We start from the raw sequence: 24,276 nt of genomic DNA, 5'->3' as shown, positions 1-24,276 counted from the left end.
CCAGACAATTACATCCACGCTCTTTGGTTCTGTCCACCAGTGCAAAAGTTTTGGCGCGAGATATGTGAAGACTTATCAAAATGTCTGAAATGTAACATTCCAACCTCCCCCTTAGTGTGTTTGTTGGGCAGCTTAGATAATGTCACTTCAGAAAAGAATATAGCCCATATGATCTTCACTGCCCTATGCATAGCCAAGAAAACAGTCCTCATGAACTGGAAAAATAAAAATAATCTTAATTCTAACCAATATAGAAATTATCTATTAGATTACATTAGTCTTGACACAGCCTCTGCCACCACATTAGATCAATTGCTCTGGGCCCCTTTTATCAGCTCCATCACCTAGTGGGGGTGGGGGGTCATAGTTTGGTCCCGCCTTCACTGTTGTGATTGGTGAGGGGGTAGGGACAGGCTTAGGGCGTCGGGGGGTTCCCCGGAGGCATCTTCCTTGGGGGGCTCAACCCGGGGTAGCGGTCACGTCCGGTTGAGGGCTCTGTTGGCTCTCAGGTGACTGTTTCCTCGCGGCTGCGTGCAGCGGGGCTAGGGGAGGGTCTGTGCTGACGGACGCGGGTTACTGACCTGGCAACCTGGCTGCCCCTGGGTGGGTCCGGGATGGGCGTGAGGTTCTGGGGGCGCTCCATCTCTGGGCTGGGGCCCGGGCCGGGCCTCGGGGGCTCGGGTCCTGGTTGGTGTGTTGCCGGGGTTGTGGGCGGGTGGGTGCATGGGGGCCCGGCCCTGGAGCAGGGTGCCGCCGGTGCATCGAGCCGCCTGGGGGGCTCTTCAACTGGTGGGGGGGATGGTCACATCTTGCAGGAGCTTTCTTCTCTCAGGAACTCTCTGCAGGAGGGGGAGATACAGGAGAGGTGGAGGAAGATCTCAGCCTGGGCGTTTACCGTCTTATGTAGTCTGGAAGATGTGTGGTTGGTGGGGTGGGTGCAGTTTTCTCTGTGGTGGGGTTGGGTGGACTGTCCAGGGCTCTGTGGAGCCGGGGGGCGCTACTGCACTGGGCCCCGGTCTGATGGGCCTGGGCCCCCCTTCCCTGGCGGGTCGCGGAGGGTGGGAGTGCCTACTGGGGTCAGCGGGGGAGCTGGCCCCAGGGAGGGGTTACCTGCCCCTCCCTTCCTTCCCTCCCCATCTCCAGCTGCCTCCCTCTTCCCGCTCCTCCACAACCACCCACACATGCAGGGCCTTGGAGTGGGGGTATGTCACCAGGGTGCAGAGGAGGCTACCCCCCCCCCCCCCCCCTGTCCCCTTCTGGCTGCCTCTGCCTCAATTTTATCCCACAACTTAGACATTCACATTATTCACACTCTCATTACACATACATATAGGATCTTGGGGGTGGGCACAATCACGGAGTCCAAATCACCATCAGGGTGTATACCTCACCCCTGACGTCGTTGCCCACCTCTCAATTTTAAATACACTTAGTCATTGAGGGTTAGCAGGAGGGACTATGCGCTTACCTGCTGCTCCTTGGCAGGTAGCTCCATGCCCTCCTGGGTTTTAATTGCACCTTAGAACACATATGCATCAACACTACAATGAGCGGGTGGAGGGAGGTTTGGAGTCTTCTCCCACCCCCATTCTCTGCGGCCTGCTGGGCCGTAGGAGGAGTTGGCCGTCCGACTGCGGTCTGGGGTGTGGGGCCTCCCTGCTGCTGCGGAGTCGGGGTGGTCTGCCTCTCCCCACCGCAGGGAAAAGGGTAACACCACCTGGGTCTGGGTGCAATTCCCCCCTCCAGGGGCAAGGGTACCTAGACCCGGTTTGTAGAGTACGCTTGGGGAGTGTGATTGTGTGTACAGCGTCTCTTTATGTCTGTCTCCACGTTGGTTGAGTGTGGAGTGAGTGCATATGAGAGCATGAGGGTGGGAATGGATGTTTGTGTCTGTGTGTGCCTGTATGTCTGTGTCTATATGTCAGGTTGGGTATCAGACGCCACCTCTCTGGGGACACCTCAGGCCCTCCAAGGTTTGGAGGCCTATCTCCACCCACCACCACTTCCCCTGCCGGTGGCGGACTCCCTCAGGTGTCGGTGTGTTGGTGGTTCTTTGTGTCTGGGGGTGGGCGTCCGGGTACACACCGGCTCACTCCTTGGCGGCCGCTTGTCGGGGCCTGGGGCCTGGGGCTCGCTCGGGCCCCTTTGGAGGTGGGGTGCCCCCGGCCTCTCGGCCTAGGGCTCGGTCACTCAGGCGCAGCTGGGGGCCGGCGGAGCTCACAGGCGCGTCACTGCAACTCCCCCTGACTTCTGCTCCGCGGCTGCTGGGCGAGCCCTCATCTGGGACTCTCCTCAGCTCTTACTGGGACAGTGGCGCGGCTGCCCCTCTGTTGGTCTTCCATGGTCTCTTGTGTTCTGGGGGCCTCTGGATGTCTGGAGTTTTGATCTCCTCCATACCCGCTTCACACCCTGGAGGACGGGGCTGTGGCCCCCCCACACTCCCTAGCAGATCATTACATGGAGAAACCTTTGGAATGCAAGCATGCTGATCCACACAGGTATGCACACATGGGTATTCACAGACGCGGACTAAAGCTTTCTTGGCTGCTGCCTCAAAGCACACTGTGCGCTGTCTATCTTGCGTGCTGCACAATATCGTTTATTACTTAGTAAATACTGATATCTATGACTAGCTAGTTTATTGTGATGGTGCTTTGTTTTCTCTATTATTATGTTGCTCTTTGTTGTTTGCTGTCTCCTCTGTTTGTTTTTTTTGTTTGTTTGTTTTTTTTTCTCCATACAGGTGACCCAGGAGTTCTTTTTTTTTTTTTTTTCTCTCTCTCTTCCCCCCCCTTCTCACCGTCTCTTCTCCCCTTTGGTTTTCTTTCTTTCTCTCCCCCTCTCTCTCTCATTCATTCCCCCTGTCCTATTTATTAAAAAAAAAAAAAAAAAACAAAGACAAAGGATGAACTGAAGCTCTGCCATCACGTAATGTCGCATACTGCTGTTTCTGATGTCATTTAGAAAAAAAAAAAAAAAAAAAAAAAAAAAGAAATGAGCAGAAGAGGCTGAGAATTGTGCTGATAAGAGGTGAAAAGGCTAAACATTTGGCAGAAAAGAGGTGAATCAGAAGAATTTCTGCTGAAAAGAGGTAAAGAAGCAAAAAGATGAGCTGAAAAGAGGTGTAGAAGCAGAAGTGCTTGCTGAAGATGGCTGTATGTGTAATGACACACTGGAGAGTGTCAAGAAAGCAGAGCGCATGCAAGCAGGGAACATGTGTAGCAACTGTCACAGGTAGGATTCGAACCTCTGCCACCGGGTCTCACGGCAGCTGCCCTACCCTCTGAGCCAAATGAGTTCTGGTCACAAGCAAAGATATGATGAGAGGGAAAATGTGCACTGTGGAGCAGAAGCTCAAATTAGCAGAAAAGAGGTGAAGAGGAAGAACTTTGTTGTGAAATGAGGTAAAGAAACTGAAATTTGTGCTTAAAACAAGTGAAAAAGCTGAACTCTGAAATCCTGCTAAAACAGCAGAAGAGGCTGATATTTTTCAGCTACTCATTGAGCCAAACTGGTTCTCACGTAACTGAAAAAAGGTGGAAAAGGTTAAAATTCTAATGAAAACAGCAGAAGAGGCTGAGATTTGTGCTGATAAGAGGTGAAAATACTGAACCAATCAGAGGTACTGCTTCTGTCTGCTTCATCAGGCTGTGTACTTGTATGTATTTCTGCCATAGACTGTTAACAAGAATCTGAGGTCCATATTAGAAAAGCTGCTAAAATCATTAAACTTTGCAGAATTATAGTAAATTATCAATATGAATTACCGGTCTGTGATAGTGTATAAATTTGTAGTTAAAAAAACCATGTGGGCCAAGGTGGAATCGAACCCATGACCTTTGGTCTGAAGTGCCGTGTCATTACCAATCGCGCCACCTGAAAAGGGGGCGGGGCGCCTTAAAAAAGAGGGTGATCAGCAGTCAGAATTTGATCGCGGTGAGAGGTGAAAAACGCCGTTTTTGGGAGTTACAAAACGTCGTGTAACTCAAAAACTAGGTGGGATAGAAGCATAATTCTTGCACTGGGTGAATCAGCAGCCTTTGGTGTACTTTGACTGCGATTTCCATAGCTCTTTGTATCTCCGTCGCAGAGATATGACGAGAGAAGAAACGGCTTCATTTTCGGAGTTTGAAAAATGAGAGGAGGACATATTTCCACCCCTCAAACATGTTTTTGCAGAAACACTGTAATTTCGCTTAAATAGTATGAAATAGCAGTAATACTATGATTTGGCAGAAATACTACTTTTTAGCACAAATACTATTGTACAGAATGGTGTACGTCAGTTGAAAAATAGCGTTTATAATGGAAGTCAATGGGCAGAAAATGGTCCCCAGGGTGATGGGTGTGGGGATTTCTGCTGCTCAGCCATTTTAGGCTGATTTAAGGAATTCACACTGGAATATTAACATTGACAGGTAAAAACTATCCTGTGGCAAGTTTGGTTATATTCCACTGAACACAGTGGAAATGGCAGCCATTTAACACATAGCAGTGGCACAAAAAGGTCCCAAGAAGGCAGGAAGGTTAAGAAAACTGGCAACAAATTCCTCCACTACAAATCAGTCTGATACCACTTCTTACAGGGTTCATGTTTACTAAGGCACTACCCAAAAGGCGCCACAAGAGGGCAGTCCAACGCAAGAGATGACCTATTTCCACTGTAAACAGCCCCTACTTAGCCACTACATAATACAGTGATATTACAGTATACAAATTCACACAAATACTATGATGTGGCAGAAATACTATGACTTACTAGTAATACTATAACATAACAGATTTCCTAAAAAAAACTATGAAATTGCAGTAATTCTATGACTTGGCAGAAATACTACGTTTTAGCACAAATACTATAACAACGCAGAAATACTATGACTTAGTAGTAATACTATAACATAACAGTTCAATGTTCTTGCACAAATACCACAATATGGCAGAAATACTATGTTTTAGCACAAATTATGTGATTTGGTATAAATGCTACGATTTGGCACACATACTATATTCCGCAGATACACTATAACATAACAGATATTCTACGACTAAGTAGTAATACTATAACATAACAGAATTATTAATTGGGCACAAATACCACGATTTGGCAAAAATACTATGATTTGGTACAAATACTATGATTTGGCAATAATACTGCATTTTAACACAACTACTGAGATTTGATTGAAATACTATGATTTAGAAGAAATACTATTACTCCATACAAATACGATGCTTTGGGACAAATACTATGTTTTGGCACAAGTACTATCATTTAGTACAAATACTATGATTTGGCAGGAATACTCTGGTTTACCAGAAATACTATGTTTCAACATACATACTATCTTTTGGCAGAAATTCCTGCTAAAAAGGACTATTTCTGCTTTTAAGCAGAAATACTGTAATTTGGCATAAATACTATAATTTGGGATAAATACTATGATTTGGCACATATAATATATTCAGCACATATATTATAAAATAACAGAAATATTAGGATTTGGCCCCAAAACCACGATTTTGCACAAATACCATGATTTTGCAAAAATACTATGATTTAGCAGAAATACTATGATTTAGCAGAAGTACTAAGATGTAGTAGAAGTACTTTGCTTTAGCAGAAATACTATGATTGAGGAGTAATACTTAAACATAGGAGAAATATTGATACACAGACACACATACACAGAGAGTAAAGGGAACAGGAGCTGTTGAGAGTCTGGGCTTGGTATATGTAGGTCAGTTGAATTAGCTGCACCTGCTGTAGTCAGCCCTTACACACACAGACACAGAGAGAGGTGTGTTTTCTTCAGTGTATTTCTGACATTCAGGATTCCCCTCGAACAAATGGCCATAATTTCCTAACCGTAGAGGCTTGAACGGTCATTCAGACATTGTTTTGTTCAGAAGAGATGGGGGAATCTTCGGGTCTTCATAATTCAGAGATAAAATATAAATTATTAAAGATATATGACTTGTAATACACTGTAACTGAGTAGAGGCGAAGCAAAAACTGCCTTGACTTGCTCTCAAACAACCTTTGGTAACTCTAAATCTATATGGAGCATCAAGATCATTCTTTCTTTTTTTTTTTTTTTTGGCCTGTCCCGTTTGGCTCTTTTGCCATCAGAATTGTTGTCTAAAGGCAAAGAAAGATGCCCAACGGATTTACTTTACCAAACTGACCATCCCAGCCTTGCCGTAATGGTCCATTTGATTCACCTTTTATTGTTTATTTTATTTTCACTTACTGAATACGGGACAGACTTGACTGGGGGAAAGAAGGGGAGAAAGAAAGAGGGAAAGAGAAACAGCTGAGAAGAGGGACGGGGGAGAAGGGCAAAAGACAAAAACCAACAGAACGGGCAGAGAAAAAAAATGCATATATCAATCACCTGGATCACCTGCTGAGAAAGAAAAAAGAAAGCAAGCAGAAGAGAACAAGAGTAATAGAATAAACAACATCACAATGATATATGGGAATATGACAGTAAATACTAAATGTTAAACATTATTGTGCAGCACATAAGATCAACAGAACACAGTGTGCTTTGAGGTAGGAGCCAAAAAGGGTGTAGTTTGTGGGTGTGATCACCCGTGTGTACACCTGTGAGCATGGACGCGCTTGTTTTTTGTTTTTTAAAAGGTTCCTTCATGTAATAATCTGCTAGAGGGTGTGGGGGGGCCACAGCCCCGTCCTCCAGGGCGTGAAGCAGGTGTGGAGGAGATCAAAACTCCAGACATCCAGAGGCCCCCAGAACACAAGAGACCAAGGAAGACCAACAGAGGGGCAGCTGCGCCACTGTCCCGGAAAGAGCTGAGGAGAGTCCCAGATGAGGGCTCACTCAGCAGCCGCGGAGCAGAAGCCAGGGGGAGTTGCAGTGACGCGCCCGTGAGCTCCGCCGGCAGCCAGCTGCGCCTGAGTGACCGAGCCCCAGGCCGAGAGGCCGGGGGCACCCCACCTCCGAAGTGGCCCGAGCGAGCCCCAGGCTCCAGGCCCCGATAAGCGGCCGCCAAGGAGTGAGCCGGTGTGTACCTGGACGCCCATCCCCGGACACAAAGAACCACCAACGCACCGATGTCTGAGGGGGTCCGCCACTGGCAGGGGAAGTGGTGGTAGGGGGAGATAGGCCTCCAAACCTTGGAGGGCCTGAGATGTCCCCAGAGAGGTGGCGCCTGACACCCAACCTGACATATAGACACAGACATACAGGCACACACAGATACAAACATCCATTCCCAGCCTCATGCTCTCATATGCACTTACTCCACACTCAACCAACGTGGAGACAGACATAAAGAGACGTTGTACACACGATCACACTCCCCAAGCGTACTCTACAAACCGGGTCTAGGTGCCCTCGCCCCTGGAGGGGGGAACTGCACCCAGACCCAGGTGGTGTTTCCCTTTTCCCTGCGGTGGGGGGAGGCAGACCGCCCCGACTCCGCAGCAGCAGGAAGGCTCCACACTCCAGACCGCAGTCGGACGGCCAACTCCTCCTCCTAGCCCCCCTGCTCCAGCAGGTCGCAGAGAACGGGGGTGAGAGAAGACTCCAAACCTCCCTCCACCCGCTCATTGTAATGTTGATGCATGTGTGTTCTAAGGTGCATTTAAAACCCAGGAGGGCATGGAGCTACCTGCCAGAGAGCAGCAGGTAAGCGCATGGTCCCTCCTGCTAGCCCTCAATGTCTACGTGTATTTAAAATTGAGAGGTGGGCAACGATGCCAAGATCATTCTTTCACCGTAACAAACATCAGGCTTTGGCGAACAGTCATGGAAATTTTCAGGGCTCTGTGGAAATCCATCAAAAAGATATGACGAGAGAAAAAAGTGCCTCATTTCCAGAGTTTGAAATCTGAAGAAATCTGAGCGAGGGACAGATTTCCACCCCTCAAACAAGTCTAACTCATCTCAGAATGGTAATAGGTGAGAAAATAATTCTTGAATTGTGAGTGTCAGGAGTGTCTGAAGATATACAGGGACAAGCCTCATATCTTAATTTCGCTTTGTTAAGGAGATATGACAATTTGAAAATGCCTCTCATTAGAGAAATCCAGCGGTGATTTTGAATAAACTCTCCATTGACTTTCAATGGAGAGTTTTGAGACTTATTGTTGCTCTGAGGAGATTTGCAAAAAATCTGTAACTCCCACAACAATGATAGTGACATTTCCTGAAAGCCAGCAAAAATACCTACGTTTTGATGTATAATTTGTGGAAGTTGAGTGGAAATTGAGCGAGTAGCAAGAAGTTGTTTGGACATGAAGAGAAAATTCAGAATGGACGAGGGCTCACTCTGAGTTAATTGCATAGCAACCATAGCAACGCATGTATTTTGTGAAAAATCACAATTTTGCAACTGAAGACTTAAAGAGGCATTAAATGAAAACAGTAACAGATATGAAAAAGCTGAATCACACAGGAAAAGCCCAATCATTTGAGAACATTTTAAAGTTTGAATGGAGTTTCTAGGTGAAAGTATGAGGAAGTAGTTAAGTTTCAAAGACAAGAAAGTTTTAGCAGAATTGTGGAAGTTTTCCATTCATTTCAATGGGACAAATTAAAGGAAAAAAGTGTAATATTTTAAAAAGTATAATAGTAATAAACACCAAAAGTCATAGCACCCATTAGCAGAAAGAGCAGAACAGTATATAGTTTGAACGGAGAAAATCGGCTGAAAACTGAAGGAGTAGTTAAAGTCCAAAAACGTACGGAAGCAACTTGAAAAAGAAAAAATAAAGAATAAAGAGAAACAGGATCTCAATAGTGTGGATGCCCTTAAATCCGAGCAATAGTAATAAGTGTGCCTTTTGGCATAGGGTTCCAACACCTGAAAAAAAGCAATAACAAATATTTTTTTAAAAAAATACTTATCAAACAAGCATATAACATATTATTTATTGCAGGTTAGAAAAGAACATTAAAGGGTCAGGCCTGAATATGAATCTCAGTGCTGTTTGGGTTTGTCTCACTGTTGCTCTGTCTCGGTGTAGGTGTGAAGAGACAACCTGCAGCTTCATTTCTGATTGAAAGAGCAAGGCTCACACTGTGCGATTTTGTCAGTAGCGCGATTCAGCTCCTGCTCAAACTGTACGGTTGACTCGCAGGGGTTAGAAGTTCATAGGTCACGATGCAGGGTCTCACACTATACCGCCCGATGCTCTGATGCGACCTGAGTGCTCACACTGTGCGTCCATAAAATGAAGGTTATAACAGAAATTCTGTCGCTCGCTCCCCCTCTCTGTCTTTCACTCACACAGACACGCACACCACCGCCATCAACTTTGCTAAATTGCTAATGAAAAACACTGATCAGGCAGCTGTGATTGAGCAGCAATGTCTATCCAACTATTTTCACGGTTGTTGTGGTCGTGATAATTTTGTGAGGCCACATCGAAAAGGCTCGGGTGAGCTTTCCAAAGTTCTACAAGTTGTGCCTCCATCGCTTGTGTCCAGATCACACGCTGCACAGCCGTGCTGCTCCATCTTTTTCGCTGACATTTGTGTTTGCGCGTGCGAAGTGTGAGAAGCTGCGGTGACACCCTCACGACGGCCCCGAGGCAGGACCAAGCGATTGATAATCGGGAGCTGGTCGTGAGGTGTTAATCGCTTCTCGTTACCCCACGTATACTACAAGATGCACGAGGCAGGCCAAAATCGGGCCGATCACCAAAACGGCCGCACGACTGAAAAAACGGCTCAAAATGGGCCAAAAATCGCACAGTGTCTGCCCAGCACAGAGGCACTCTAATGCTGGGCTTACATATCAGTCATATCAGTGTACTGAACTCACTATGTTATCCATCTAACAGAGCCTCAACATGTTCTCACTGTAATTTCCCCTCATGAATGAATTTATGCTGCACTAATCTGAATGTTCGGAGGGAAATCAAACGCATTTTACTGGCAGTACTCAAGCTGACTTACCTTTGTTTGAATGACGTATTCACAACGTGGAGTCTAAAAATAGCCAAATCTTGTAACCAACCATTGGTTAATCGAAATGGTTCGCTGTGTATGCGCTGACTCCACAGGTACGGAAATATATCAGGCTTCGGGGTTTCTGCTCCACTGCCGTTTTTTCATACGGGTCCACATTTCCAATGCACGCTATTTTTTGCAAGTACCGTCTCTTCTCATCCGACACAATCTGAGTCTATAAAGTTCTTTTTGTTTTGAGCTGCTTTTAAGTACGGTTTGTATCTTCCGTCCAAACGAGTGTGTTTGTTTTGATTCGTGGCCTGATAAAATGGTGGCATGCTCCCACAATGCATTGCGGCGTGACGTTAACTCCAAAGCCCTATAACAGATTTTATAAATCTCAAATTTTACGTTTGAGTCTTATAAAATAGTAATGATAATTCCATAATTAAATTTAGACGAGTTAACAAACAAAAAAACCCGAAAACAGTGATAACATAAAATCAGCACAAGGCAGTCCAATCACGAAACACAATCGTAGTTAGCCAATCAGGGCGGGTGACAACAGATTACGTCACAAGTTGTAACTTAAAGACCGGCGGGAACCTTATTTGATCTTTCTGAATCTTTCCAAGATACTTCGAGGGACACAGACGGCTCTTACTGTTCTCAAAAACTTCATAAAACGTAAGTATCTGTTAGGATGCCTGGGTCGTTGACCCAGGGGTTTTGAGTTTATTATATTATTTATACTTTCTAGTTTTTGGTTTCTTTGAGTTCTGTCTTATGGTTTATGTCTCTGTCTTCTTTAGCTGCTCTGTCTCCCCTGTCAGCTGTATCCCCTTGTCTAGTTCGCGTCTCTGTGTGTCCTTAGTGGCTATATCCCCGTGTCCAGTCAGTGTCTGTGTCTGCCCTGGTCCCATGTCTCTGTTCCCTCTGTTGCAGTGCGTGCGAGTCTGTGTCTTTGTTCAGTCTGTGTTATTCGTTTCCTGTTTTACTTTGAAAGTCCATGTCTGATGTTAATGTGTCTGGTTTTGCTTCCCCTTGTCTCGTTAGGCCTGATTTGCCCCAGCTGTGTTTCCCTCCTGTTACTCATTCCCTGATTGCTCCCTCTGTGTATTTAAGCCCTGTGTTTCTCTGTGTCCGTGTCGCGATCTACCGTTTATTTTGCTGTGTGTTTTGTCAATCCGCCGGTGTTAGTTTATTTTTGACCTTTTTCCCCCCCAGTTATGTTATGTTTGAGTTCAGCATTAAAGCTGTTTTGGTTTAAGTTCTGTCTCCGGAGTCTGCACCTTGGGTCCTATTCCTGTCTGCACACAGCCACACCTAACAGTATCCGACTTCTAACTCCGTTAAATGTCATAAATTCTGTTTTCATGGATGCCTGGATGTTAAACTCAATTGTTACACCTGGTAGAGCAGAACGCTGATCATTTTATTAAAGATGAAAGACTTTAGACAGTTTTTCAACTCTCAGTAATGCCATAGTGATCATTTGATATATGGAGTTTAGGTCCAGACACGGCTAGTGAAGTAAGACTGAACAACCGGATTGAATTTTGAGGGTGTTTTTTTTACTACCCTTATAATATGTATAATACAATATAGGGCAAAACACAAGATCTAGCCATTTAACTTGCTGTCAATATAAAGACTGTCAAAGTACCAAAACTTAATCTGACTTTTCTTTCTTTTTCCTATGTTACGTTTCTATTGCAGAGAAATTCATTATCAATAAATTCACATTTACTATTGACAGTAATATATTAGTGGGTGTCATAGTTGATGAACTTATTGTCTCATGGGTGTTTAATTGAAAAAAAGATCTAAATGTATTAATGAAGAATAATTTCAGTCCTAATTTTTTATATGAAATATTAAGATCTTAACGAATTTGACAAATCTTCAAGATCTATAACAGTTTTATAAACTTTAAGATGTTAAGTTTGAGCTGTGAGTCTCTAACTTTGCTTAAGGCTGGCACTCTGCCCTGGCAACAACACTTTCTAGCACTTTCTCAATTAAGCTATACAAAAACTGAATAACCAATAGGAATTAAGCTAAAAGAGTTAGACAAAAACCTAATGGAAACCATATTCTGAATAACTTCATTTCCCACAATGCCTCAGAGCCATTACTCGTCAAAAAAAGGCCATTTTCTGCGCGGTTACAGAGGTTGTGACTGACATGAAAACGTACTAGATTACTGTCATTCTATTGGCTCAAATGATTAACAAAGGGGACCAATAGAAAGAGCCACAGCCACAGGAACTATGCAAGTGCATTACGTGTGTGTGCGTGTGTGTGGGGGGGGGGAGATCTCCAACAAACAACAAATATTTTAGGCATTTAAATAAAGTTAAATCATTTCTTGTTCACAAATTTAGAGCCAAAGAAGCTATTCACAAATTATGAATACCCAGCCTTGTTTTAACTAAAACTGTGGTTTCACTGTGTTTCACTTCAGCAGCATCAATCTTTGCACAGATAATATTCATGTGATGATTCCTTATTTTCTGGAGTGTATTGCCAGCATATTTTCAAAGGACATTATATGCTAGAAAATATAAAAAATAAATGAATAAAAATTTGGTAAGAAAAAACATCTCATTGGTTCTATGAGTATGAGTTCAGTCTTCAGTTACTTTGACCAACTCTCTTTGCTGTAATATTTGCATTAATTCAATGAAATCTTAGAACTGTTAGCTTTATTTTAAAACCAACATTGTATTTAATATCAGAAAAATACTTTTAGACAGGCCTGGGTTTTTTGGCCTGTCATTTTTAAGCGGGAACCTCAGAAAGGTATTTTTGACTTTTGTTTGACATCAGAAAGCAAAGAGACTGCACAAAATCTACAGGTGTTACCATATTATATGACCCTTGTTTGTAACAGAAATGTATTAACTTTTTAATATTTTTTGTGTTGCCTTTTTTTCAGAATGGCTTTGATGAAGCTTCTAAATACTCGCCCTGACACACCGTATTTCTGGCCACCCCCACTGCATTTCAAAATGTTAAGATCATGCGACCAGCTGAGGGTCACTAGCTGGCACTTCCAAGATGGGACAGCTACACCCCTGATTACCAAAAAGAACACTGTGGCAGCCATCATAGATACCCAGACTGTGACCAAGGTCACAATATTTGAGGAATTCTCCTCTAAAATCCAGCAGGGGGGATGCTACATAATGAGGGGGTATGAACTCAGGGGCCCGGCCCCACCATACAATATAAATATAACTGCACGAACCCAATTTTTTAAGGCTGCAAACCTAACTGTTAGTGAGGATTGTTTCACCGAAGCAGAGCATCTTCTACATCCTCCTGCTCCACTGACACCTCTGAAGATGGGCTCCACAAGTGGCGGGCTCATCACAGTCCAAGGGGAGGTGGTGGAGGTAAGTATTTGTGGTTCCATCAGAATTTACATGGCTTTAGGTTTCCAAATAACCCATTATTGCGTGTATTTTTTTACAGTTAAAACTCATTTTTGCTGTCAAGCAGAGACTAAATTCTGTTAAGATTGTTAAGCACAATTTTTAAAAAATATTTTCCAAAGACCGTTTCTGGTATTTATGCAGCCAATTTGCATTGTGTCTACATACATTTGTATTGTAAGGGCTAGATTCCAATGAACAGTCTCTACTTGATAATAAAAAACAAACAGAATAATTATTTTATATACCTGTGTATATAAATTTATACAAAGGTCTTCATCTTAATATATAGTCAAAGGAGCTTGCAAAGAAAAGCGTCTGGACTTCTTTAAAGAAGAAGTCCAGACACTTTTCTTTGCAAGCTCCTTTGACTACGATGACCTGGATGACTGAGAACCTTCACAGACATCTTAATATATACTTTATAATAAAAATAAAAGCAGATACAATGGAAACTGGCAAAATTACCCTGAATTGGGCATAATGGACACCAACTAGAATTTGTAAACTGGCAAACTTTTCATTTATGTTGCTGTCACTTAAGAATCCAACTAAGTTACAAATGTATTGTTTGTAGAAAGATTTCCTTCAAGCTGTTTCATAATCATGAAAAACATCCTAATAAACTGCTTCTGATAAGTTCAATGAAGAATACTTAATAACAGCAATAATATAATCTAAAAATCTTACTGAAGAAATAAAAACCTACCACATATCAATACACTAACTATTATTGATATTTTATTTCAATTTACTTTTCAGTTTTCTGCAGTAAAGGACGTAGTGTTGGGAAAACAGCACGTTCCCTTGCGAAATCTCCAGCTAAAGGAGGTAATGATGCAATTTTAGTTTTATATTGAAATTGGTTAAACTAATGTGACAAATTTAACATTGCTGGTACATGAGCAGAGTGTATGAGGCTGTGGGCTTTCTTTTTCTAGTTACTGGATTTTGGATTATTTAATTAATAAATCTATAATTCTGTCATATTTGTGATTTCAGGATGGTTATACCATATCAGTCTGCCTCTGGAGGGAGGCAGGAATTCACACCTTTAATGTGGGAGACCAGATTAACCTCTCCCACATGAAGCTGAACCGCACCGCATATGGGCCACAGCTGCACAGCACTACTTATACGAAGGTTCAGGTATGAAGAAGCTAAACCTTTGTACCAATATTTCACAGCATTGTCTTATTAACAAATGTTTAGAACTAGGTTTTGAAATGTAACTACATATTCTTTCAGTCTGGGTCAAAATATGAAATAATAATAATTATATATATATATATATATATATATATATATATATATATATATATATATAATTATTATATACACACACACACACACACACACACACACACACACACACACGCACATATATATAGATGTCCAGATGAACATAATCCCAAGATGTCTTTGGGATTTAATTACCTGCATGATTGATCATGCATCATATAATGCATAATGTAACACATACATATAAACGTATAAACACAATGTGTATGTCTTGGTGGCTTACTGAAACCACATGATGACCATAGATTTTCTTTTTGGATAAAAAAAAGGGAATGTTTGCAGGGCTAAATATGTGCTTATGCTTTGTCAACAGACAAAAGTAGAGGACAGAGAGGAGGTCCTCATCGTTGGTGTGGCCATGAGTGACAAGCCAAACCAGCTTGAGGTTCTTCTGGATGATGGGCAGAGCCTCTTCATCAACAGTGAGCTCTGGAAACCATTTGACAATGAACTTGAGGAGGCAGCGGTCAGGGTAAAAGTTCAAATTAAGGGGAAGCAAATTATGCAGATTTAAAAAAAACACTGTGAATAATTTAAAAAATGTATTCATTTGTTCCTTTGTTTGTTACTTGTTTGTTTGTTCAAAAATATAAAATGTTATATTTTATAAATTAAAAACAATGAAGTTAATATTTTCTGTGTATTTATAATCTTTAATTAATCACACATTGTTAAATGCTTAAGTGACAGCAACATAAATGAAAAGTTTGCAAGTTTACAAATTCTAGTTGGTGTCCATTATGCCCAATTCAGGGTAATTTTGCCATTTTCCATTGTGTATGCTTTTATTTTTATTATAAAGTATATATTAAGATGAAGACCTTTGTGTAAATTTATATACACAGGTATATAAAATAATTATTCTGTTTGTTTTTTATTATAAAGTAGAGACTGTTCATTAGAATCTAGCCCTGTACCATAATTAACTGTTTTGAAAATCTAATAAATATTCATTTTAACATTCCTGCTCTTTTAATTTTTTATTCAAATAATTGTGGAAGCGCAAAATGATGAACTTGAGATTTCTGGGTAGACATGATATCAATGAGAATAGAATAGAATATAATAATCCTTTAATTGTCCCACAAGGGGAAATTTGTTTGTTTCAGCAGCACAAAAAAAAGAAAACACACACACACATATACAAACAGAACAGGACACAGAACAGAAACACGATTTTTACATAGTTACATTCATTTACATTAATTACATTACAAATCAATCCAAAATCTATACAAACAATTGAAGCATCCGTTGGAATTGTGAATACATCCTTGTTTGCCATGTTTACATTTATGGCCCTAAGATGCGCAGACACATGATAGGCTATTAACTGCAAAAATATATACATATATAAACAGGAAATGAGAGACAAAATATATTCTTTGATTTGCTGGAGTTGTGTGCACATCCCGTATGGCAAGGATAAATAACATTACAACTTCATTAAAACTCCCAAGAGCTTCTTTTTTTCCATTTAGTTTAGTTTTAGTTTAGCTTTCCTGATTTGATGATAAACTACAGAATATTGTTGAAATGAAGTTCACATTGTGATATATTTCAGGTACGGAGAGTCACACAGCTGAACAATTGATGCACATATTTAAAGAAACAGGGATCAAATAAAGAACATTGCTGTGGAATAAATTACATTGAAAAATAATCACTGCCCTGTGTTAGAGAGTGATTTATGATCAGGTATTAATTGGGTTAACTTTACCTCTTACAGCTTTTAACATAGTGCTGTGACCAGGATAAAATTCATCATAAAGTAGCTGGAAACAGTATACTCATTAACATGAATTTTATGGTTCTACTGTGATCAAAACTCATATCAGCTGTGTGACCTCATAAAATGATAAACAGAAACACATCTGACTGCGTGTGATCTTCATGAACTTCATAAACGTTTCAAATAGACTTAATGGGTCAAACTATATGTCTGACCCATTATCTATATATTTTTAGAGCAGTCTAAGCACAGATGTGGAAAACCACTGTTACACCTATTCTATACTCATGTACTTACTGACACCCCATACTAAGGCAGTATTCATACGAACACACTTTGAGCTTTCTTTATTTATCCTCTTAAACACTTGTTTGTTTGTTTTTCGCATTTTGAGGTTGTGTAATCTCTATAAAGAATATGTGTAATGGTTCAATAGATTCTGATTTAAATGTCCATAATAATTAAATGATCATTATTGTGCATCCTACAATTCAAGATTTAGAGCTGTGTGTTTGTATGAATTCAGCTTGCTGTACTTATAGACTAAAATTATACAAATCCACTATTTAACCAAACAAATTATGTTGTTTGGCTAAACAGATTGAGTTTGTTCTACAACATAATTATTCAACAATTGAAAATACAAAACAATATAATTGCACATTTATCCAAAAATGGTGCAATTACTTATTTCATAGGTCTGATATTGTTTGTAAAATCTGGTGACACAAACAGAGTCAAAAATTCATTGTTGGTGTAACATGTGGCTCTTTTTAACTTTGACCAGTGATGTGCTGGTAAAACAAATAAAAAATATGTTAATTAAAAAATGTTTTTGTTTAGAAAAAGGACTGAAATTACATGGAAACTGTCACCTTAAAGCCTCATTGTAAATATCATCACAAACAGATGTTTTCCACACAGTTAACAAAGCTCCACCACATCCGATCACTGCACATAAATCTAAAAGAAAACAAAAACAAATAAAAAAAAAAATAAAATTAACACAAGGGAAGACTTCTGATTTAATAACTAAGCTTAAAATAAGTGTTACCTTTGAATATTTGTGGGAAAAATCTGATGCTACCCCAAGAATACAAAGCCACACTGGAAACGATGACAGGCTTGCAGCCCTCTGTCTTCCTGGAGTGAGGTGCCTGATCAGTAGCAGTGAGTTGACAGAAGTTGGTGTCTGTCTCCCCTTCTTTCCTCCAGTCAAGTCTGTCCCGTATTCAGCAAGTGAAAATAAAATAAACAATAAAAGGTGAATCAAATGGACCATTACGGCAAGGCTGGGATGGTCAATTTGGTAAAGTAAATCCGTTGGGCATCTTTCTTTGCCTTTAGACAACAATTCTGATGGCAAAAGAGCCAAACGGGATGGGCAGAAAGGAAAAAAGGGGAAGGAAAAGAGAAAGAAAAAAAAAAAAAAGGAAGATCGCTGGTGGAAAATTCAGCACCACTTCACTCAGCTCCACGTAGAGAGCGCCAGCTGCTGTTGGAAGGTGCAACAGCTGACACAGAGGCTGTATCCCAATTCGGGATCTGCAGCCTTAAAGTACGCAGCCTCAACGATCCTCAAGGGCCGCGTACTCAAAGACCGCTAAGGCCGGAAGTGCGAGGCTTGTGAAATGGGATGGTCTAGCCTCCGTTGCGCTGCCCAGGTTGCCTAGCAACCATGATACTAACAGCTGGAAACGTGTCATACAGCTTTGTTTGACAGAAATGAAGGAGAAAATCTTTTGTTCATTTGTTTGTTTCTTTCTACATGCGCTTTGATCATTCTCTGTCAGATTAAGCTCAGCTATTGAACGGCATATATTTTAAAGTAAAGGCTTTAAAACCAAGTTAGTACAAACGTCACTAATGTCACATAACTTCGCCGACATGTGGCCAACAGGAATGTTTTAATGTTCTTCATTATTAAACATTTGCACATAAATAAGTGACATAATATTCAGTACTTACTTAAAGTTTACTCTTCGGCCGCCCCTCATTCGCCGTTTTTTATCCACACCCACCGCCGCGCTATGCATTCTGGGATATGTTGGGCCACGAAGTCTACGCTGCCACAGCCTTAAAATTCAGGGAAATGAAGGATGCATTTCAGGGCCGCATTTCGAGCAGCCTTTGAATTGGGACAGCCTTCGGCGCGCCGCTGTGACGTAATCGGACTTGAAATGCGTACTTTAAGGCTGCAGACCCTGAATTGGGATACAGTAGTGATGGGATTTCCGGCTCTTTTTAGAGACCCGGCTCTTTCGGCTCGGCTCACTAAAAAGAGCCGGCTCTTTTGGCTCCGAACCGGCTCGTCAGGTTGTTTTGTTGCTTTAATTAATTTATCATTAACAATAATATAAAATTATGCAGAAAAGGAATCACTAATGTAAAAAAAGTGGTTTTATTTATATATGTTTATATATGGCCCCTAGAGACAAAGCACGTACAAACTCTAAAGCATATACACACTCCAAAAAGCACGTACAAACTCCAAGATGCATTTCTAGCGTTAACTGAACTTCCAAAACAGAGCTACCCAGATCACTTAAATTACACAATTGAAAGCATGTGTGTATTGTTTGTGTATTTATAGACAAGCACTCATATTTATTCAAATAATTTAAAAAAAAGTTCATTTACCAGTTACTATCACACACCAAATCTGGTTGTTGATACTTCCTGGCTTGTGTAGCCACTAGGTAACAAAAGCTCAACACTGCGCCTAGCATTCTGGAACACTTCTGTTGTCTTTTGTACGTGATTCTGAGTTTGTACGTGCTTCTGAGTTTTTATGTGCTTCTGAGTTTTTACGTGTTTTGGAGTTTGTACGTGCTTCGGAGTTTTTACGTGCTTCGGAGTTTGTACGTGCTTCGGAGTTTGTACGTGCTTCGGAGTTTGTACGTGCTTCGGAGTTTGTATGTGTTTTGGAGTTCGTACGTGTTTTGGAGTTCGTACGTGTTTTGGAGTTTGCACGTGCTTTGTCTCTAAGGGCCACCATAAATATACTTTATTTATTCACTCCACATAACATGTAATAAATAAATCATATAATACAAAAAACAACTATTTACATTTTAAACTTTTAACTATTTAAATTTCAGCTTTTTCCTTTTAAACAAATTTAACGTGAAACAACACAAAGCACTGCAAACCACAACACAATTAAATATAAATTAAAATATTAAAACAAAAAGAAGATGCACATTCTCTGTCATATGGGCCTGCATGATTTCTGAATCCTTTATCATCTGCAACTGAAAATAGTTGTGGATGATTACCATACCTTTCTAATGTGAAGTTGTTGTCCCTTGCTCTCTTTCTCTCTGGGTCTGTTCCTGTGATACTGCGAGTGTAATTAACGCCCCTCCCCCCTCTTCCCAGCGCAAAGTACAGGCCGCGCGTGCGGAGTGTAGCGGAAAAAAGGGCGAGAGAGAGGGTGAGAGAAAGAAAAAAAAACAACCCACGTGACGGCTCGTGATAAGGAGCCGGCTCGCGTTGTTCACGTCAAAGAACCGGCTCTGAGAGCCATTTCGTTCACGAACGACCCATCACTAGGATACAGCCAGAGACGCATTTGAGGCCTACTGCGGAGCATCCAGCAATGCCTCAGCTACAATCTAACTTCATGGAGGCCACAACAGCAACTCAGTCTGCCTCCTTAACAAGACCACCAGCTTGGAAAGGGCCTAAAATGCAGCCTTATAACGAGGACAAAGACATTGAGCATTACCTAACAACTTTTGAGAGGATTGCAACCAGGTGCCAGTGGCCACATGAGGACTGGGCACTACATCTTGCTCCACTTCTCACTGGTAAGGCACGAGCTGCTTTTGTAGCCATGGACATTGATGAGATTATGGACTATGTAAAGGTGAAGAAAGCTGTTCTTGAAAAGTTTGAAATATGTGCAGAGACTTACAGACTAAGATTTCACTCCACTACGTTGGGCGATGGCGAGACACCTAAAGAGTTAAGGACATGCTTGAAAGAACAGTATGATAAGTGGATATTTCCAAAAGAAAAGTCCAAAGATGAAATTGGTGATGTCATTGTTTTAGAGCAGTTCCTGAGAGTTCTCAATCCTGAACTGCGCACGTGGATAAAGGAGCAAAACCCAACCACGTCTAAGCAAGCAGCAGAGCTGGCTGACGCTTTTCTTGCCGCCCGTCGGCCACTAAAGAGGTATGCAAGTCCCAAACAATTAGCCCCAGTAATAGCAGGTAGGACGGTGAGTGGGAACAGTCAAAAAACTACGAATTTCAGGCAGGGCCCCCATAATTCCACTAGTCGGGATAGGGAAATCAAGCCACGTGGGCCTTTAGTGTGTCACTCTTGTGGTCAAACAGGTCACTTTAGGGCAGATTGTCCAAGTCAGACTGTTAGTAAAACATATATGTGCTTTTCTTCAAGGGGTGTCGAAGGTCAGGAACATGAAGTTGAGTCTTTAGCGCCCTCTTCTCAGCATGAGCGCACCACATGCGTTTTTATTGAGGAAAAGCCATGTGTGGCTCTTCTGGGTTCATGTATGCCATGAATGTCTTCCCAGGGATGTTACGTTTGGGGAAAGGTAAAAGTTTGGTGTGTTCACGGTAATGATGTGGATTACCCAATTGCCAACATTAATATTCTGATTGACGGCAAGCTGTATTTACTTTCAGTGGGAGTTATGAGTAAACTGCCATATCAGGTTGTGTTGGGCTGTGATCTTCCCATTTTGCGAGATCTGATAGCCAGGGGAGAGGAAATCAACCCAAGTGTTGCAGCTGAGTCCATGGTAGCAGTCACCAGGTCAAAACATAAGTGTTACGTCTCCCCGAGGGCAAGAGGGGATAACACAACAACTCCGGAAACTCAGTACAGGTGTTATGAAAAAAGGTTTAATGGCAGCGCTCTCACAAAATAAACAACCCAGACTCAAACAACAAATGTGGGGGAAAAAGGGACAGTTAGGTTGTGCCAAAAAAAACCCCAAAAAGACAAAACCAAAACTTAGCTGAGCTGAGCTACTATCCTAGAAAAGCAACAAACAGGAGAGATAGACCCAAACCTCAACTTAAAACAAGCTCAAAATTACATGGGTGGCACCAACCTACTTACCTAGTGTTTCTAACACAAAGACTCTACGTGAGTAAGTGTATGGGGTCCCCAAACTCACCTAGTCCACTTTACTCCCACCACAATCATCAAACAAAAGAAAGACAGCAGGAAACCGTCACACATGTGTCAAACAATTCAAGGAGGGAAGAGAGCCGCGCCCAGCCACAGGTGAGTCTCCTTATCAAGGGCTTCACTCCTGGTTTGTCCAATCAGGGCCTCCCTCCTCTAATTAATTGGACGTCCCCAGATTGACATCAGCCTGCAGTCTGCGACCTAAGGGAATGGCAAACAAAAGGGGAGGGAAAGAAAACATGCAGCCTGCAGACACGTAACACCCCCACCCTTACAAGACCAAACAAACAGTTTGGTTCCTTCAAACAAAAGCAAAAACCCTAAACAGACTACAGGGCACGGGATAGTGCATTAGCCAGGACATTTTCTGTCCCTTTTTTACGGCAGATTTGAAGGTTGTACTCTTGAATGATTAAAGACCACCTCATAAGTCGAAGATTGTTATTGTACATCCTTGAAAGGAAAACAAGTGGATTGTGGTCTGTAAAGACTTTTATGGGCTCCCTGCTTAATCCGAGATAAACCTCAAAATGTTGCAGAGCCAGCAGAACGGCAAGGGTTTCTTGTTCGATGGTGGAATACCTTCTCTGGGGAAGAGTGAACTTCTTTGAGAAGTAGCACACAGGGTGGTCGAGTCCATCCTGATCTTCCTGTAGAATGACAGCACCTGGACTGAGATCTAGTCACCCCACAAGCAGGAAGAATGTTAGTGTTTTCTTGCTGGCTAACTTTCAAGCCTGGTTCAGGCGTATCCAGCATCTCAGGGACAGGCATCACTTTTCCACCTGCTAAATCATTCCCTAGGATGAAATCAACCCCTTTTATTGGCAGCGAGGGGAGGACAGCGACCTTACCAACTCCACTGAACACAGAAGAAGTGATATGAACATTGTGCAAAGGTGCAGACACAAAAGTCATTCCAATACCCTGGACCACAACACTTGACCGACAGGATGACTCAACAGACAAAGGCAAAATACCCTCTTGAATGATGGATTGTGAACCACCTGTGTCTCGCAGCATTGTTACAGACTGGTCATTACCAGCACCACCCGTCAAAGAAACACATCCCTGTGTGATAAATGGTTTGAAACAAGGGTCTATTTCACTCTGAGATGTTTGGTTTCTGGGAGGCGACATGTTTTTAATCAAACCCACTCCCTTGGGTTGTGGCGGCGTGGTCTTATTTTTTAGTGCAAGGTAATCAGCTATGACATGACCTTTTTTGTGGCAATAGAAGCATTCGCGTACCTCACGAGAGAGAAACGGTTGCTTAGCTCTGGCTTCAGGCTGACCACGATCAGGCTTCGGTGAGCGTGTGATCAACACTTTATCTGAACGAGGGGGTGATGCAAACACATTTCTGTGAGTCAAAGTGAACTCATCAGCCAAAACGGCTGCTTTTGACAGTGAGGCAACCTTTTGCTCATTTAAAAACATTACAAGCTTCTCTGGTAATAGATTCTTAAAATCTTCCAACAGGACTAGCTGACGAAGCGCTTCAAACTCTTTCTTCACTTCACTTGCTGTGCACCACTTGTCGAAAAGAACGGCTTTCTCACGCGCAAACTCTACATATGTGTGACCATCAGACTTCTTGTGATTCCTGAACTTTTGCCGGTAGGCCTCAGGCACAAGCTCATACACTCAAAAAAATGAAACGTTGACTTTAATTAAAATTATTTTGTCAACAGGTTCCACGAAATTGAATTGTGTTAGTTTAAAGCAAAAATCTTTAGGTCATCTAATTTAATAAACTTGCATTACAGTAAAACAATCCTTTTGAAGTGAGCCAATTTTATAAATCTATTTAGGATTAATTAACAAGCAATATTTAAGACCACCTAAAACAAGTTATGTTGTATGGACATAAATTATGTATTTACAGGTTAGATAGATTAGATTCGTTTTGTGAACACATTTCTTGTTTGTGGTATTTAAATGTTAAATTTAAGTTAGATTAATTAAAATATTATATTTTCAGCGAAATTGTGCTTTACTAATTAGTTTTACACAAATCTATTTTGTCAACAGGTTCCACACAAATGAATTTAATACAAGCCACTTATTTTCTTTAATTTCCTTTATTGCCAAGACATTCATTAAACATTTCTTTAACAAAACAGCTGCACCACACATTATTAACCCATTAAGGTTAGTAACTAATAGTATGCACACAGATGCACCATAAAAATAACGATTTTAAATTAAATGTCTCTGCCAGAAACAGAAGAAAAAACATTTAAGATCACATACTGGGTTGACCACAAAACCTTTAACAAATCAAAATGAACTGTTCACCTTAACAGCCACAATCCTGGACGGCATCCCATGACAAATTTGTGAAGAACAGAATAAACAGGTTCCAGTCACCAGGTTAGATAAAAAAAAAAGTAATAATAATAATAATAAAAACAAATAGTCTACTAATATTCCCAAAATGATATCACCATCCCAAATAAAACTTGAATAAAATATGCAAACATTATGATCTGACAATAAAACAGCTTGCCAGTTTTCAGTTTTTTGCAGCAGCTTAACAGAACTCATTTAACACTTGCCACTGACAGCATTTATTTTACCACTGTATAGGGAAAAAACTCAAGTGGCAAACATTTTAACATGGAAAGAATTGTTCTTTTTTAAAATGCGGCAAAATGCACATTCATCCTGTATCGTCTCTCAATGAAACCATTTAAATCTAAATACT

The 24,276-nt window shown here is 41.5% G+C and overlaps 1 protein-coding gene across 1 annotated transcript; it reads left to right on the top strand.

Moving 5' to 3' along the window:
- Positions 1-12,847: 12,847 nt before the first annotated feature.
- On the top strand, positions 12,848-15,179 carry LOC147321490 (uncharacterized). Its single transcript, XM_086305388.1, has 4 exons — positions 12,848-13,324; positions 14,126-14,194; positions 14,366-14,512; positions 14,979-15,179. Exons 1-4 carry the CDS (start codon positions 12,866-12,868, stop codon positions 15,177-15,179), a joined length of 876 nt encoding a protein of 291 aa, XP_086161514.1. The 5' UTR covers positions 12,848-12,865.
- Positions 15,180-24,276: the final 9,097 nt, after the last annotated feature.

Source organism: Aulonocara sp. 'chitande type north' Nkhata Bay, linkage group LG9 (genome assembly GCF_057382095.1).
Source record: "Aulonocara sp. 'chitande type north' Nkhata Bay isolate Kocher_YH1m ecotype deep benthic linkage group LG9, A_spYH_male_GT1.1, whole genome shotgun sequence".
Lineage (NCBI taxonomy): Eukaryota > Metazoa > Chordata > Actinopteri > Cichliformes > Cichlidae > Aulonocara > Aulonocara sp. 'chitande type north' Nkhata Bay.
The sequence above is the reverse complement of the archived record's forward strand: the minus strand, read 5'-3'. Positions and strand labels throughout refer to the sequence as shown.

Bases quoted from the DNA above. Each gene is read 5' to 3' on its own strand.
- LOC147321490 (XM_086305388.1), top strand. From the start codon at position 12,866: ATGGCTTTGATGAAGCTTCTAAATACTCGCCCTGACACACCGTATTTC. The intron at 13,325-14,125 runs GTAAGTATTTGT...TTTACTTTTCAG, and splicing joins TCCAAGGGGAGGTGGTGGAG to TTTTCTGCAGTAAAGGACGT. The intron at 14,195-14,365 runs GTAATGATGCAA...TTGTGATTTCAG, and splicing joins GAAATCTCCAGCTAAAGGAG to GATGGTTATACCATATCAGT.